General features: G+C 38.2%; 8 protein-coding genes across 8 annotated transcripts; 3 read left to right on the top strand and 5 right to left on the bottom strand.

Annotated features, from left to right (window-relative positions):
- Positions 1 to 14: 14 nt before the first annotated feature.
- Positions 15 to 1148, top strand: FDP41_012166 (uncharacterized protein; the record flags this gene model as incomplete). The annotated part of the gene is made up of 1 exon (XM_044702655.1): positions 15 to 1148. One exon carries the CDS (start codon positions 15 to 17, stop codon positions 1146 to 1148), a length of 1134 nt encoding a protein of 377 aa, XP_044566222.1.
- A 114-nt stretch (positions 1149 to 1262) lies between these two features.
- Positions 1263 to 1928, bottom strand: FDP41_012165 (uncharacterized protein; the record flags this gene model as incomplete). The annotated part of the gene is made up of 1 exon (XM_044702654.1): positions 1263 to 1928. One exon carries the CDS (start codon positions 1926 to 1928, stop codon positions 1263 to 1265), a length of 666 nt encoding a protein of 221 aa, XP_044566221.1.
- A 701-nt stretch (positions 1929 to 2629) lies between these two features.
- Positions 2630 to 4645, bottom strand: FDP41_012164 (uncharacterized protein; the record flags this gene model as incomplete). Its single annotated transcript, XM_044702653.1, has 1 exon — positions 2630 to 4645. The coding sequence occupies one exon, from the start codon at positions 4643 to 4645 to the stop codon at positions 2630 to 2632; it is 2016 nt and encodes a 671-aa protein (XP_044566220.1).
- Positions 4646 to 5077: 432 nt separating this feature from the next.
- FDP41_012163 (uncharacterized protein) lies at positions 5078 to 6855 on the bottom strand (the record flags this gene model as incomplete). The annotated part of the gene is made up of 3 exons (XM_044702652.1): positions 5078 to 5833; positions 5918 to 5995; positions 6085 to 6855. 3 exons carry the CDS (start codon positions 6853 to 6855, stop codon positions 5078 to 5080), a joined length of 1605 nt encoding a protein of 534 aa, XP_044566219.1.
- Positions 6856 to 8022: 1167 nt separating this feature from the next.
- Positions 8023 to 9027, top strand: FDP41_012162 (uncharacterized protein; the record flags this gene model as incomplete). The annotated part of the gene is made up of 1 exon (XM_044702651.1): positions 8023 to 9027. The coding sequence occupies one exon, from the start codon at positions 8023 to 8025 to the stop codon at positions 9025 to 9027; it is 1005 nt and encodes a 334-aa protein (XP_044566218.1).
- Positions 9028 to 9448: 421 nt separating this feature from the next.
- FDP41_012161 (Peroxin 7 (Pex7), putative) lies at positions 9449 to 10336 on the bottom strand (the record flags this gene model as incomplete). Its single annotated transcript, XM_044702650.1, has 1 exon — positions 9449 to 10336. The coding sequence occupies one exon, from the start codon at positions 10334 to 10336 to the stop codon at positions 9449 to 9451; it is 888 nt and encodes a 295-aa protein (XP_044566217.1).
- A 764-nt stretch (positions 10337 to 11100) lies between these two features.
- FDP41_012160 (uncharacterized protein) lies at positions 11101 to 12746 on the top strand (the record flags this gene model as incomplete). The annotated part of the gene is made up of 2 exons (XM_044702649.1): positions 11101 to 11335; positions 11470 to 12746. 2 exons carry the CDS (start codon positions 11101 to 11103, stop codon positions 12744 to 12746), a joined length of 1512 nt encoding a protein of 503 aa, XP_044566216.1.
- A 52-nt stretch (positions 12747 to 12798) lies between these two features.
- On the bottom strand, positions 12799 to 16048 carry FDP41_012159 (uncharacterized protein; the record flags this gene model as incomplete). Its single annotated transcript, XM_044702647.1, has 7 exons — positions 12799 to 13034; positions 13087 to 13346; positions 13395 to 13561; positions 13614 to 13927; positions 13970 to 14193; positions 14248 to 15297; positions 15357 to 16048. 7 exons carry the CDS (start codon positions 16046 to 16048, stop codon positions 12799 to 12801), a joined length of 2943 nt encoding a protein of 980 aa, XP_044566215.1.
- Between the last annotated feature and the right edge of the window lie 210 nt (positions 16049 to 16258).

Raw genomic sequence — 16258 nt, 5'->3', positions numbered from 1 at the left:
AAAAAAAAAAAAAAATGAAAACACAATCTCCAAGCTTGGATGAGGAGGATTCTTTGTCCGATAGCCATCGTCAGGATAGGAACATGAACAGTGATATCGAAAAAGTCTCCGATCATACAGATGATGAAGGAAGAACTACAAAGAAAACGAGGAACGGCAAAAAACGTAAAAAATCAAATATGTCTGAATTGAGTGATGATAACGATGATTCGGGAGACAAGGAGGAAGCTTCACGAAAAGAAGGAGGAGCATCCAGAAACAGTGCAGGATCATCAACAACAAATTCTCAAAAGAAAAAACCAACCAGAAGAATGATTGATAAGACAAAAAAGAAAAAAGAAGAGGAAAAAAAAGATTACGAAGATGATGATGGAGATGAACAAGAATATGAAGTAGAAACAATACTTCTTTCAAAGAAAAAACAAAACAAGGTCTATTATCTTGTGAAATGGAAGGGATGGCCAGTTAAGGACAGTACATGGGAGCCAACTGAGAATCTCTCAAACATTTCAAACATGATTGAACAGTTTGAGAAACGTGTGGCTCCAACTCTTGATAAAAAGTACAAACAAGGACAATCAGAGTTTCTTCCAGAGAAAATTACAGATTCTCGAAAAGTTAAAAACAAAACGGAATATCTTGTTCAATGGAAAAATTATCCTGTGCAGACATGGGAACCAGACACCTCTGTAAGACGAAGTCTAATCACAAAATACAAGTCAGAAAATGGAATTCGTTTCCAAAAGATCATTGGCGGAAAGAGTATTGCATCAGCCTCTAAGGACCAAAGTAGTGACAGTGAAACACAGGTGGATAGCGACCCTGAAATTCCAGAGCCACCTTCTAAAAAACAGAAAAATCCCTCACCATCTACGCCTTCTTCACCAAATACATCAAGTCGCTCTTCGAAATCCAAAAACATACAGACCGTATCTGAGCAAGATCTTGCACACATGGATTTCAACATTGCAAGTGTTAAAAAGAAACACAATTCATTTCAGGTGTTTGTAAAAGATATGAACTCTGGTACGCTCTACGTTGCCGCACTTCAATCTCTTCGAACTAATGAAAAACATTTGCAAAAATTGGTAGACTACCTACTAAGCAAGATTGTATTTGATAACAAGAAAAAGCATGAAGAACATTGATGTTAAACCATAGAGTCAATTCACCAATTCAAATACTCCTAGATCTAGACATTTTCCATTCTCTAGTTTTAATTTATTTGTACATTTCAAACTCTTAAGATTTACAAAATAAGCTTATATTTTATCTTTGAGAAGCTCTAAAAAGTTTTCAAATTTAAGAACACCTGCTGACTTGGAAACTACCGACTCAAAAAGGTGCTCAATTTCTTCATCTGAGAAAGCTTCTCCAATTCTCAGATTTTTCAACACCTTCTTAAATTCATTCTTTGTAAGGACACCATCTCGGTTCGTGTCAAACACTTCCTCAAATGCCCTTTTGAGCTCATTTTCGTCATATTCTTGACTAAGGCCTTTTCGTCTCCTTCTCAATAAATTGAATGGTTTGAACTTCCAAAATGTATTGTTTGTTTCAATTTGTTCAGTATCTTTCTCGCTTGATTCATTTTGTCCGCAGATTTCGAGGAATTCTTGAAATGTGAGGCCTTTTCCCAGGTTCCAATTCCTAGAAATCGTTTCAATATACTTTTTATCATAGACGGAGGAGAGAAAGTCCTTAACTTCCTCAGCAGTGAGTTTTCCGTCTTCATTACTATCAAACATGTTGAATATTATTCGGAGTCTGTGTTCTTTCGAATCTATCGATTCATAGGAAGTGGGAGCACTAAGGCTGCGAGATCGGCCTGCTGCCGATGATGAGGAAGCAACACTGTGCGTGTCATGTTGGCCTGTGGCGTCCTCTTTTGCTGCGTCCTTCTTTCTCCAATTCAGTTGGAACACCATGGTGTACGGAGCAGTTTTTTGAGGGTGTGTCTGTCTGTTCGTCCAGCGAGGAATCTCTCGGAATCTGTAATAATCAGTGGCGGTTATTGAAATAGGCTGCTATCTTTGGTGTATCAATAGGAGATCAACGTTGTATCATCATTCCGAGAATACATGAACAGAACGATGATGAATATATTGAGTTCAAGATATATTTCTCCAACAAACTATACTCACCTCGTAAGAGAAATCGAAGCAAACCTACTAAAACTGTTAATAACTCTGAATTTTTTTTAGTGTTGGTTCCTCTTGTTGTTTTCCAGTTTTGTTAATTAAGGGCGCTGAAAGAGATATGCCGTTTATGGAATATTAATTGCATGAATTAGTAAAATTGAAAACGAAGACTTTTGAGTACTTGAATTATTTCAGAACATATCTCTGAGAGTTGAAGAGAGAGAATTCATTTTTCGGATTCGAATTGGTCCTACCATGGAGATACAGCTGCTGGACCAAAATTCAATTCCACTTGATGTGCTTGATGGGAGTTGTCATATTGTCAACACCACTTGGGGTTCCATGTAGAAAGGTTGTAAACTGAACAATGACCACTCAACTTTGTTTACTTCCGTTGTGTCTTTTAAGCGGGTCTGGACAATGAACCTCATGAATATTGTCACCATCAACAGCCATGGCTGTTTTTTGCCGAATGAACGCATCATGATTTATCTTTCCCACATTAAGCAGCTTCCGTCCCATGAAGACGAAAACATGAGAGGAAGGAAAGGATGCCAATGCACATCTCTCACAATGTGAGCGTGACCTTCCAGTCGTTTGACAATTTCTCCAGTTAAAATATCGTACACATAGATCTTTCCATCATGACTTCCAGTATAGATGTATTGTTGTCCTGTGGACTGAGCAGGACTGAAATAGCATCGAATTAATGTTTGAAGAACCTGATGTCCTGTATAGGTCATGAGTGATTGGTCATTGTGATGAATGACACGAGAGTGTCTTGCGGGTGCCACTTCGTATCTGTAGTCCCATAAATTGTTAGTTTTTGGAATCTGTGAAATGTTAGAGTTTGGATCAGCCATCTTACGAATGTCCCACAATTTACAGGTCTGATCCTTTCCATTGCTGATAAAGTATCTTCCATCACCCTTAGATGAAACACATGTAATACCATCTGAGTGACCAACAAGAACACCAACGGCACTACTAGAGGAGGAAGAGCACACTCTTCGATCCCACACTTTACACAAACCATCGTCGCTACCAGAAAAGAAAATTTCAGGGTGGCTACTACCTGCATAGCATACACTGTTAATGTCTGAGCGATGTGCATGAATTCTTTCAACTCTTATGTTTTTGTCGAGATCATAAATGTATAAGTGGTCATCGTTCGAACCAGCAAGAATTTCCTTTCCATTTGGACTGAATCGAACAGAGAAGGCACAAAATCGGATATTCCCAGGATTAAGGTACAATCTTTCATGCTTTTCAATGTACTTGACACGTTTGTCAATATCTTCGTTTGGATCGTAATCATGAGGAACAAAGGTTGCTAAATGAATGTAAGCGCTCCAACTACTATACACCAAAAATTTGTTATCTGGAGATGGATTGCAATCAATAATGCTCCATCCAACATCTCTTGCTTGAATTTCTCTGATATGTTTCATTGTAGGAGTTTTGCTTAAATTTTGATTGTGCATCATGCCATATCTGCTACGAATAGGTCTCGTGTAGTATTCCTCCTCTGAATCATCCATAGAGTTGCTATCCTCATGATGATGTTCGCTAGTAATATCGTCATGCTCATTTGAACAAGTTTGTTCAGTGTTTTCTGAGATGGCAGACTTTTTAAGCAAAATTGTATTTACATCATATATTCGAATTAATTGATCTTGACACGCACTCATGAAGAAATTGCCATCCAAAGAGAATTGTCCACAAAATAAATAGGAGTCAAATTGACCAATTGGTCCTTTGTTTGTGCATGGAATGAATCGTGAGGAAATGCTTGCTAATTGGCCTTGTGACATTCGTGAGCCACAATTTCGATGTAAAGCTCCAGCCCCACATCCTCCAATTTTCCTTTTATGGAGCATGTGAATTAAACTCTTATCGTTATTGTAATTCACTCCACTAAAGTAATGTCGTTTTTTGTATCGATCATGCATGCACCCAGAGTTATTTTGTACATCTTGACCATCGTCAATCATGATGTCTGCATCGTCTACACAAGAAGATGCAGCCAGAATATTACTATTACAACTACCCATGCCATTCGAGCATGAAGCATTTTGGTGTTGAAATTGAGATGTATGTGGCTGTTGACAAAATCTTCCAATATGAGCTCTAATGATTTGACCCAATTCATGCTCATTCAAAGCCTTTAACCTCTCTCGTACTTGTTCTTGAAAAAGTCTTTCCTTTTCCTCTTCTCTGAGCTTTTGTGCCTGTTGTCGTGTTTGCCGATCGCGACCTGTTCGGGCCAAACCTGATGATGATTGTCGTCCTCGGTTAGTTGTTGTTGTTGTTGTGTACATTTCATCGTCCTCTTCGGTGTCTTCCCCACTTTGTTGTTGATAGACGCTGTTGAAGAGTTCTTCTTCGTCCTCTTCAAGTATGTATTCATCATCATCATATTGGTCCTGATTATTATCATCATTCTCTTCTGTTTCCAACGCTCTCAAGTACTGAGAAAGATAGACTTGAAACAGTCTCCGCATGATGATGAATGAATCGGTTCCTTTACTTTTAATGATGATCAATCACTAATGTCTGTCGTGAATCACAATGTAATGTTCGCAGAAGTGGTTGTTCGACCAATGTTGAGTCAATGAATCGATCGGAGGTGAGCAGAACGATGGTCAGCTGCGTGCTTTCGAGTTTTGGAGTATCCAAGAGTGGTGAGATGTTGTTTTTGTTGTGTGTTCAAATAAAGCGCACGCATTCGGGAAAGCAAAAGAACATCATTGTAAGAAGAAGAGGATGAACAATAAATGTGGCGTATCGATCATTCAATGTATTGTAAAGTTTGGTGAGTGTTGTTACAACCTGTTGATTGTAATAGTGTTTACAACAATGAGAATGTATTCGAATAATAGTTTTGTAGAGTGAACTGAACACGCGAAGAGTTCATCTATAAAGGTGATCACACTCTAAATTGTTCCTTCCTTTCTCCATGCTTGAATTTCTTCATCCTTAGCTCCAATCATCTCTTTCAAAATCTCTTCCGTATGCTCTGACAAGATGGGTGGTCGAGAGGAAAATTGTTTCAAATTCAATACTTCGTGCTGTTCGTTGATGAATCTGAGGGGATTTCCAATTGTCCTCACTGCTGACTGTTGTTGAATTTCCTCATCGCCACTCTTCTCAAATGTCCAAATCATGTTGCGCTCCGTAATTTGTGCATCAGCGAGTGCTTCTCCTACTGTATTTACAGATCCACAGGGAACCTCTTGCTTGTTCAATTCGTTAATAAGGTCTTCCTTAGTAAAGAATTGGGTCGTGATTGCTTCAATTTGTTCCAGTAATTGTTTTCGATTGGCCACTCGTTGTGCATTGGTGGCGAATTTGTCGAGGTCTTTGAATGGTGTGGAATTTAATTTACTCGAAAGGACTGAAATGAATCTTTGAAATTGAGCATCATTACCAACAGCCACGACAATGTTACCATTGCTGCATTTGATCAAGTCATACGGAGCAATATTGGGATGACGATTACCGATTCGTTTTGGTGAGTTGTTAGTTTGGAGATAGTTGGTGGCTTGATTGACCAAGTAGGCAATGTTGCAATCAAGAAGAGACAAATCAACCCAGTCATTGCTGTTGTTGGAAGAGTTTTCCACATTCTCTGGATTTGAGTGGTTTCTTTGTTTTTCAATCACTTTGGAAAGAATTCCCACTGCAGCATACTTTAAGTTGATAAAAGTCATTCAATGGTCACACGTCACCATTTGTAATGATCGCATTTTAGGTTGAACAATTTCAGAACCTACCATTCCAGTGATAACATCAGTTATGGCCACTCCAACCTTAAAAGGAGGTGTGTTTTGGTCTCCCGTAATGGACATGACCTATAATGTCGGACATGATCGTATTCATTTCAACAAAATAAATAATTAAAGGTCAAATAGAAATCTCACTGACTCCATTTCACACTTACCCCACTCATTGCCTGCATGACAAAGTCATATCCTGGTAAATGTGATTTTGAACTATCTTGTCCAAATCCAGTAATTGAACAATAAATAATATTTGGATTAATCGCTTTTGCAGATTTGTAATCCAATCCAAACTTCTCCAAAGATCCAACCTTAAAGTTTTCGATTAAAATGTCACAATTCTCCACCAATTTGTGTAAAATTTGTTGACCGTTTTTCGATTTCAAATTCACAGTGACCGACTTCTTTCCTCGATTGGCACATTGAAAATATCCACTTTGATTCTCGTGTAAATTTCCCTCACCCTCTACCTTCATGAACGGAGGTCCCCATGAACGTGTGTCATCTCCAACTTTTGGTGGCTCAATTTTAATGACAGTAGCTCCCAAATCTGCCAAAAGTTGTGTGCAATAGGGGCCAGCCAATACTCGAGATAAATCCAAAACTCTCAAATGTGAGAGAGGTAAATTCTTTTTTTGAAGGGACGAGGAGTTGTTGTTCTGTTGATGATGATGATGGGAGGGGTTGTCACCACTGTGGTCATATTTTTGATGCATCACACCACTCGTTGAATAATTTCTTTTTGAATGAAATGTTCCGAAACAAGAAGGTGATGTATTGAAGCCTTTTCCACCAATATTCATCATTTGATGATTGAAGCAAGAGGTTGTTATTGCTGTTGTTGTTAAGTGGTGTTGTTGGAACAGTTTTCTTATTCCTTTCATTCCACAAAGATGACGAGTAATGATGGTTTGGGATTTCAATAGAGACATTTTTTCATGATTGTAAATTTCTTTTTTTCGAATGTATCTTCAAAAGACATCATCCAAACAGTTGTGAGTTCAGTTCAACATCAAATGACTGGACTCTTGGAAGCATTCCATGTGAAGACACGATAATGCATGGTTGAATGAAGGAGGGATTGGTCGGAACTATTGAACGCTTCCCCCTTCATCGTTATCATTAATGTCTTTACGCGTCACCATCTTCATTCAGGAGAACTCCAAGGATGAAGCACACAACATTGATGAGCCTATTGAATTCATGCCAAATTTTCTCCTGACTACTCTTGGTCTTCCCCTTCAAATTCACTCTTCGAATGATGGATTGGGATAGTCTTTTTTATAATAGCCAGATCTCGCGAAAACGCTTCAGCTTCGATCGACATTTTCCCTATCGACTCTTCTCGTTATCCAAAGTGATTGTAAACTCCATTTCTTCTTTATTTTTAGATTATTGGACTCAATTTCATGGGTGCACCTCAAGTTCTTTGCGTCTCTGAAAGAACAAGAAAAAACTTTCACTTTTCTTCTGTGTCAATAGTGTTGCCTTTTTTACTAACGTTATAACAACAGTAGCCTCTCCCGAATCATCATTTGTATTATTCGAATATCATCACGCAAAACATCCTTAGCTCAGCTTGGACCTCACATCTCATCCAACAAGAAACTCCGCAACTTTTATTACTTCATTGACCAATCCTTTGTAACACTTTTTCAAAAGCTTTTAATTCTCTCGTTATCACCGTCCTCTCACCAAAACAACAACCACACGCATCATCATGTCCTTCTCAAGCAACAACAGTTCCAACCACTCTTCTCTCTCAAGCAATAGTAGTAGCTCCAGCCCTATATTGCCATGTCCCTTAGCTCGCTCCAGCAACAACCACAACAGCTTTCAGGAGTTGAGTCTTTTTAGCGACAATCTCCTCCAGTCCCACTCCAGTTGGTTGGTTCACTCATCCCCAGAATGCAGCAGCAGCAGCCTCCACTTGGATCAACTCTCCAGCAATCAGTGCTTTGATCATCCGTGCTTTAAGCACCACTGTTCCTATTCAAAGGTGCAGCAACTGTGGTATCCATGTTTTGAACCCAAGTCAGATGAAGCAAAAGCAGGAGAGAAAGACTATCCGGCCCAGAAACATTTCGATGATGGAGATGATGAAGAGCACTTTACGAAGGGAGCAAAGTCATCCTCCTCATGGTTTGGCACCACAACCATGTATGGCCCGATGCGAGAAAGAGATGATTCCAATGGCTTCCTCTCCTCCCAAATTGTTATCGGGCCAAGGTCCTGCCTTATTCAGGAAGCAAATAGATTCACAAGGGTTGTCAATAATGTCGTCGTCGTTGCCTCCCCACTCGTCCTCTCAGCAGAGTAAGTTGGCACAAAAGAAGAAGAACAAATTCTTCTCGCTCAATGTTGGACATGAGAAGAGTTCGTTTTATTTGAAGACTGAACTCTCTGAAGAGTTAAAGTTGTACCAAAGTATGGAAGTGAGTCAAAAGCCAACCATTGTCATTCAGGAAATGATCCTGAAGGAAAAGGCTCGAAAGGAATTGAATACTCTTAATCAGCAAGACTTGTCCACCTCAGTTTCTTCATCATTATTGAAAAAGACTCGAAATCAATTGGAATTTGATTTATTGATGAGAGGAACTTCTGAGGGAGCTCAAAGAATTTCTCAAGAAGAGAATGCAGGAGGAAATTCCATATTCAGTGAAGCTTTGAGTTTCGAAGTTGTGAAAAGAATGTTCTCTGCAGAGCTTTTGAAGACTGAAATGGAGATTGAGTATTATCCTGGAAGTAAGAAGACTGACTATTTAGTTCGAATTGGTCAAAAGAAGTATGGTGTTTCTGTAACTCGAGCTTTCAATTTTAACAATTTCACTGGAGGAAATGGTGTATTAACGGACAAGATGTTGCAACTCCTTCTCTATAAGAAGCTGTCAGGTATAATTGCATCGTCGGGAAATGTATACGATGAAGATGTTTGGGAGAAGCAATTCTTGCATTGTTGGGTCCCTTCGATGGATGTGGCAAAAAGATTGAAGAGACAATATGCCAAAATGAAATGCTCTGTGAAGAGTAACACCATTCTGTTGATCACTGTCGCAGGTGAAGCCAGAAGTATTTTCATGGAGAATTCTGCTGACCATGAATAATAAACAGGAAAGGAGATGTATCAACCCAAGATTGTGTGAAACGAATTCAAGAAACTCCACGAACATCGTCCATTCACGTTGGATTTGTTGATCCTTCTTTGATAAAATTCATAAAACTGCAAAGATCATTTTCTTCTCGAAGCTGTCTTGATTCTCTTTGCTTTTCCTCGTCAGGCCTATCATTGCGTTTAGTTTTTTGGGGTATAAACATGTGTAAGTGTTGGTATTTTCATATTTTAAATTTTCATCATGTGAAACACAGCGAAATTGAGGGGAGAGAAGAAGGAATTTTTAAACACTTGGGGTTGACGGTACAACTTTTGGTTACAAAAAATTCAAAAATTTTGGTCACCCTGAACTTTAGTCAAACACCACTTTTGTTCAAAGCAACATGCAATTTTAATATAGTATCTTCATTCAATTATTCTTCATCCTCCTCGTCCTCTTCTTCTTCCTCATCCTCTTCATATTCATCCTCATCTTCAACTCCTCCTCCACCTCTTGCTAAACCTAAGACTTGTCTAAATTGAGCAACAATTTCATTATCTTCTTCGTCATTTTCGTTTTCATTCTCTTCGTGAGTTGGAACTGGCTCCTCTCCTCGCATCCACACATACACTGTCTCGTCCCAACTGCAACTTGCCAGCTCATCCTCCATTTCCAAATTAAAATCTAATCCAATAACAAACTCAGAGTGATGCTCATATTTTTCGAGGAGAGCATTGTCGCTTCCTTGCTCAGTATCCCAAATACACAAGGACATGTCATAGCTGACACTTCCAATAATATTTTCATCATGAGGAGAGAATTTCACACGTCTCACAGCAAATCCATGTCCAGAGAGGGTGCAAATAGAAGAATCTGATGCAGTGGATGATGTTCCTCCCACAACTCCAGCACCATGTTGATTCAAATTTCTCAAATCCCAGACCTTAATGGTTTTATCGACAGCACCTGTACAGACAATATGCTCATTGAACTTGTTCCAGTCACATGCCAACACTTCATAATTGTGAACTCGTGCTGTTTGTATGCTTGAAATGTCATGTACATCCCAAATCTTCATGGTCATATCTCCACTGCAGCTCATAAATAAATCTCCATTGATTGGTGAAAAAATTGTTGAATATACACAATAACGATGTTCATCAAAAGTCTCAACAGAACTTGCATTGGTTTGTCCTGCTCCTGCAGCTTGTAAATTCCATAATTTAATGGTATTGTCCCAGGATCCGCTCACAAAACAATCCTTATTTACTGTATTATAATCAACAGAATAGACTTCCTTTGAATGTTCCGCAAAATTCATCACCGGAGCTCCCTCTCCTCCCGATGCATTGGTGGTATCAAAACTTTTATGCTGCCATCACCGGAGCAGCTGATTATTTGATTTTCATTTTCTTCATTCCATGTACAATCATAGAGACCATCATCGGTATCGAATGTGTATAATTTTCTCATCGTTTGCGAATCACGATCATTTTGTAAAATGTATTGTCTTCCTTGTCCGGCAATTCCAAAATGTTGACTTGTGGCCACTCCCAATTTATCATCTTCGAACGGAGAAAACTCGACCGAGTATCCGCTGTATTGGGTCTTGAAGGATGGCATTATTTTTTTCTAGGGGAGAAAAGTAATTCTCCTGCTTTGGATTGTGGTAATACGGACTGTTCATATTCTATGACATAAAGTTGGAATGATAAACTCTTTCCGAAGAGCATTAGTAGTGTAACGGTATCATACCAGCCTTCCAAGCTGGTGACCCGGGTTCGACTCCCGGCTAATGCAAATCTTTTTTAATGATTCGTCTTCCTTGTTTTTAATTGTTTTATTTCTCTACAACAAAGGAAGCTGAATTGTTTCTGAATCATGCAGGTTCTCTCTTGATGGTTGTCAGGTTCACCTATTCCATTTCAATTTCGTGTTCGGTTCTAATTCCTTTTTGCTGAGTGGAAGAACTCGTTGCGTCGGAGCATATCTACCCAAACAAACCTCCGAAGCAAAACAACATCACGAATTATTTCATTCTCAAAAAAATATTCTCTAAACAATCAGATACAATCTCAAAAGAACATGATAAGGGCTGAATTATTAATCTATTTTCCAACCAAATTGTACTTCTCGGGAGAGAAAGTGGTCGGATATGTCGAGTTAAGGCTTCCATCACAGATGGGCATTTACGGAATTAAAATAGATGTGTTTGGTCGAGAGTATTACACGACCAATTTACAACAAGCACTAAAAACAAACACGAATACTCGAATTACTCGTATATTTTATGAACATTCGACAAAACTTGAAGGTAGAGGTGAGTAGAATACTAAAAGTAATTATTTGTTCCTCACACACTACTGCATAAATGATCTTGAATAATTTTCGGAATGAATGCATCTTGTTCATCACTTGTTGTATGTGTTTGACATGCATGATGCAACGAAATAGGAAGCACCAAGAAAGAGGCACGAGAATTCTTTGGCTTGTTCAAAAAGCAAGTCAACACTATTCTCCCTGCTGGTGTTTACAAGTACGATTTCGAAATTCAATTACCAGACTTTATTCCACCCACCTATCATACCAATCAATCTGCTCTCACTGGAAGCAAGAGCAATTATGGAATGCCAGCCATTGACTATGAATTAAGATGCACTTGCATGAATTCAGATAAGAGCGTTGGAGATTTGATATCCTCTGCTGCAATTCCTGTAGGGGGCTCTTTGATGACTCCCTCTTTGATGGGTTCTAATTCCATTCCTTTCACTGACACAAAAGTGAAGACGTTCTTGTTTGCCAATGGCCAAATTAACACCACACTTCAAATGCCATCACGGGTATTCCTTACAGGTGATTATTTGCAGGGCCAATTAACACTCGAAAATACTTCTCAAAAAACTGTATCGGACTGTACAATAAGTTTCATTCAGAGAGTTGACTGTTTAAAGCCTGGTCAAAAGGTTCCCCTCAAAAGTGACGTTTATGTGATCAAAAAGATTGTGATTGGAGAATTGAAGGCAAAAGAAAAGAAGGCTTTAAATTTAAATCAACAAACTGGTGTCAAAGTTCCAGACTTTTGTGTTGAAAGTATTTTCCCTCATCAAAAGATGGGTACCCTTGTCAATGTTGTATACTTTATCAAAGTCACGGGAAAACTCTCGTTGGCGACTGATCTGGATTATGAGTGCATGATTTATGTTGCAAATAGAATGAGACATATGGCTTATTTCCAACAAGTTCAAACAATAACTCAACCATTCATGACTGCCGCTTCACCCTCTCAACACTCTGTAAATGTACCTCAAACCAACCAATTTGTTTCTCCTTACTACCAACAACCATCTCAGTATGGTGGTGTGGTGAGCCATGAACAACCACAAATTGCAATCCAACAATATCAACCTTTTGTACCTGAACAGCAGCAAGCAATGCATAGATCTCAGTCCTTCAATGATCAAATGAAGCAATCTGCGGAAGAATATCCTCAAACGCCACTGGATGGTTCAGCACCACCTGAACAAGAAGCAACAGAGTATTTCGAATATCAAGATGATCAACAAAATATGAGTTTATATCCAACCATTGAAAGATATCACTTACCACCAATACCACTCACTGCTTACGAAACAGAAGCAAGACGACAATTGGATCGTGAACATCAGCAGCAAACTAATTCGCAGCAAAATGTCAACAATGACATGAACGCAGTGAATTATCCAAGTTACTAATAAACTGTTAAGTATTTTCAAAATTCTAAGAATTCTTCCCCACAAAAGATATTCAATTTTCTTCATTAAAAGTATTCTCTTGCTGGAGTTGAAGTAAAACGTTTTTTTGAAGATCCTGATTGTTGAAGATTATTGATTTTTCTGCACTACCAGAGAAATGATTGCTTTTAACTTCAATCTTTTCATTGCAAGACATTGCCTCGACAATGAGAGCAATATCAAAACATGCATTGTGAGAAAACTTATTATCACAAATTGATAGGACGAGCAATGCAGGAACAGTAATTTCTGAAAGAAATATTATTCTCTTGTAAGGGAATATGTACTTTCATCAACTTACTTAAAGCTGACGCGAACAAGTGATCTGAAAAAACATTGTCCACCACTTCACCTGCACATTGGTCTAAAATAATGGAATGTTCCATGCTCCCTGAAAAGGAGTTCTTTTTGATATGGAGCTGTTGGGTATGCAATGCCTTGATGCAGCACACACTGTTCTTAAAGAATCGATTATTTGTTATGTGAACGTCATTGGTGTTTTCTGTTTCGACAACATCTTTCCTAATGATGTGGATGCCTCCTCCTAGGTTTCGTGAAAATCTGCAAAGCATTATTGCAAGAGAAAGCAAATTTTCAAACTTGACTTACATATTATCTTGCACAATTAATGCAGATGTGTTACTTGAAAGTTGTGCAGATATTGATGCCAAGAAGGCACTTGTTCCTGTGATTGCATTTCCAATAATTTTAATCGCTCCCTCCATGTCTTCCAATATAATTCCCTTCGAGCTATTGAAAAACTTGTTCATACAGAGCTATTTAACATGAATGTTACATGAAGAGTTAATAGCAACTGAAAAAGCATACCTGAAGAGATGACTTTTTGGCAACTACACCCAATTCTTTCATGCTTATCATTTCATTCTCATGAAACTCAATTTTGGAATCCTTCATCATAACACCTTTCTTGCAATTTTTGAACTCATTTCCTTGAACACTTCCAGTGCTGTTTGACAAGAGAATACAAGCACCGTTGTCAAAAAAGGTGTTACCTTGCACTGAAACATTCTCACAATTGATCATTTTAAGCGCCCATGAATAATTACTACTCCAATTGTTGTACAAATGGTTCTCAGAAATAGTTGCACCATAGCAATTTAGCAATACAATTCCATTGGTTTCTGAAAGTTGAGTGGTTATTGCATTCAATGTTATCAACCTACCATTGTCATGAATCTTGTTACCTATGAGATGAGGACAACACCCTTCAAAATAGAGAGCACTTGCAGCCACATCATTGCTTACAGTTTGGCTATTACCATATATTTCATTCTCTTCTAAAATGGGCACCATTCGATTCGATCTTCCATTGGCTTGAATACGTCCCTTAATTTTACAATTAGTTATTGTTGGTTGACATTGATCAATTTCTATTGTTATTGGTTTCCTATGTGAAGCAAATCTATCTTTCACATGAAAAATTTGTTTCAAAACAACCTACGTCAAAAGGCTTCCTTTTGCTAACTTTCTTCCCACAAAATTCATTTTCCTAATTTCGACATTCTGTAAAATAGTTATTCGTTCTGCTTGTACTACAGCTTCTTCGTCACTTTCTTCAACACCTTCAATGATTAAATTTCCACGTTCAATGTTCAAATTGGAGTGGCGGTGTTTATGAACTCCTGGATGTAAATAAATAGTCACAAAGACTGAAGATGGCTGTTTCTTTGCATAAATCAACGCCGCTTCAATTGAGTTAAATTGCTTTTCTTCGCTCTTGGAAAATAATCTCTTGAAAGAGGATGCAAAAGTGTTTGGATACACATGGATGGTCAGCTCAGTGCGTCTTAGAGCAAGGTGGAAGGATTTTGATCTTCTGATTTCTTTTGATTTCATATCAGAATTTTCAGCCTTTGACGAGCATCCTTCGACAAAGCTCTGATGTCTACTTAAAATCTCCTCACTTTCGGGATGCACTTGTTTGAGGGACTCTTCTGTTTGACTTGATTGTTGTCTCATTGCTTTAAGAAGTTTTTGTTGAGCCTCAGAGAGACGATCTCTTGGAGGAGGAATTGGTTGAACTGAATTCTTTTCAAATATTGAAACTTGTTGCATTTTCCTTGACTTGGTTTTCTTCATAAGACAGAAATGATAGATTGCAGTGGAATGTATACGTCTATGAGGGTCCTTAACCAACATTTCTAAAACAAGGTCAATAAAATCCACTTCAGTATTGGAGAGAGACATGATCATTTTGCTTTTTAAATCATCCCTGACTTTTTGCTCTGGATGTTGTAGTAAATCCCAGGCTATTCTCTTTGTGAAATCTCCTGTCAATATTTGATAAAGTACAACTCCTAATGCAAAACAGTCAACTCGAAATCCATACTCTTGGCCAGAGAGAACTTCAGGTGAGAGGTAGCTAAGAGTACCAACTTTTGAATGTCTAGATGAGTTCTCAATTTCTTTACTGAGCCCAAAATCTGCCAAAACAACAGACAATCCGTCACTGTGAATATCCTCTATCAAAATATTTGCTAGCTTAATATCTCTGAATGAACAATGTCTCAACTAAACATCGTGGAAAGTAGTATCAAATGAATCACTTACCTATGAACAATATTGTTCTTGTGAATATAGGAGAGAGCCTTTGCAATATTTGTTGCAACAGAAAGAGCAACCTGAAATTTTGTTGGCAGTGTTTGGTGAGATGACGCTTCTAAACTCGAATCTAATGAGGGCAATTCCCGATGATCATATTGGGCTTTTCTATATGCCGGAGATTTGACGAATTTTTCTAGATCGTTCTTATAAACAGGCATTGAAAAATACATGACATAAACATTAAATTCCTGTTGAATATCAATGAATATATCATAAACGGGAGTTATTCGAAAATCATTTCCTCTTCCATTTTGATTCATCTTTACGAGAAGGGAATATTCTCCAACTGCATTCTCCAAACTTGACACATCCTCGACTTGAATACTTTTAAGGGCAACCATCTTATTGCATTGATGAAGAGTCATTCCATTCTTTTGTTCCTCCTCATTCGGTAATTGCTCACACATGAATACACTCCCACCAGCTCCTCGTCCAAGCCTCTTACGAACCACACAACGATCCACCACATGAGAGAGTGTTTGATCGGAATAAATAGTGATACGATCTTCCTTCAATTTTAAATATTTACATTGAGATAACAAGAACTGATGGTTGGTGGATGAAGTTGCAAGCCATGGTGATGTTTGTTGTTGTTGCTCCTCACTCGGAAGAAAATCCTCTCGAGCTAACTTTAACATTTTTTTGATTTCCCTTATTGCGTGAAAAAAAAGACAAAATGTTGTGGTTGCAAAAAAAGACAAGGAATTATTATTAATATAATGAATGGATCTCATGGATTGTGGTGGTTTATTGCAATGATGGCGATTAAGCCAGCACCAATAACAAATCTAGATTCAATTAGACTGTAGGGAGAGGATGAGATATTGTTTCAATTTTACAATGTAGGA

The sequence above is a fragment of the Naegleria fowleri genome (genome assembly GCF_008403515.1).
Source record: "Naegleria fowleri strain ATCC 30894 chromosome Unknown tig13, whole genome shotgun sequence".
Lineage (NCBI taxonomy): Eukaryota > Heterolobosea > Eutetramitea > Acrasida > Naegleriidae > Naegleria > Naegleria fowleri.
This window is presented reverse-complemented; position numbering and strand designations above follow the sequence as displayed.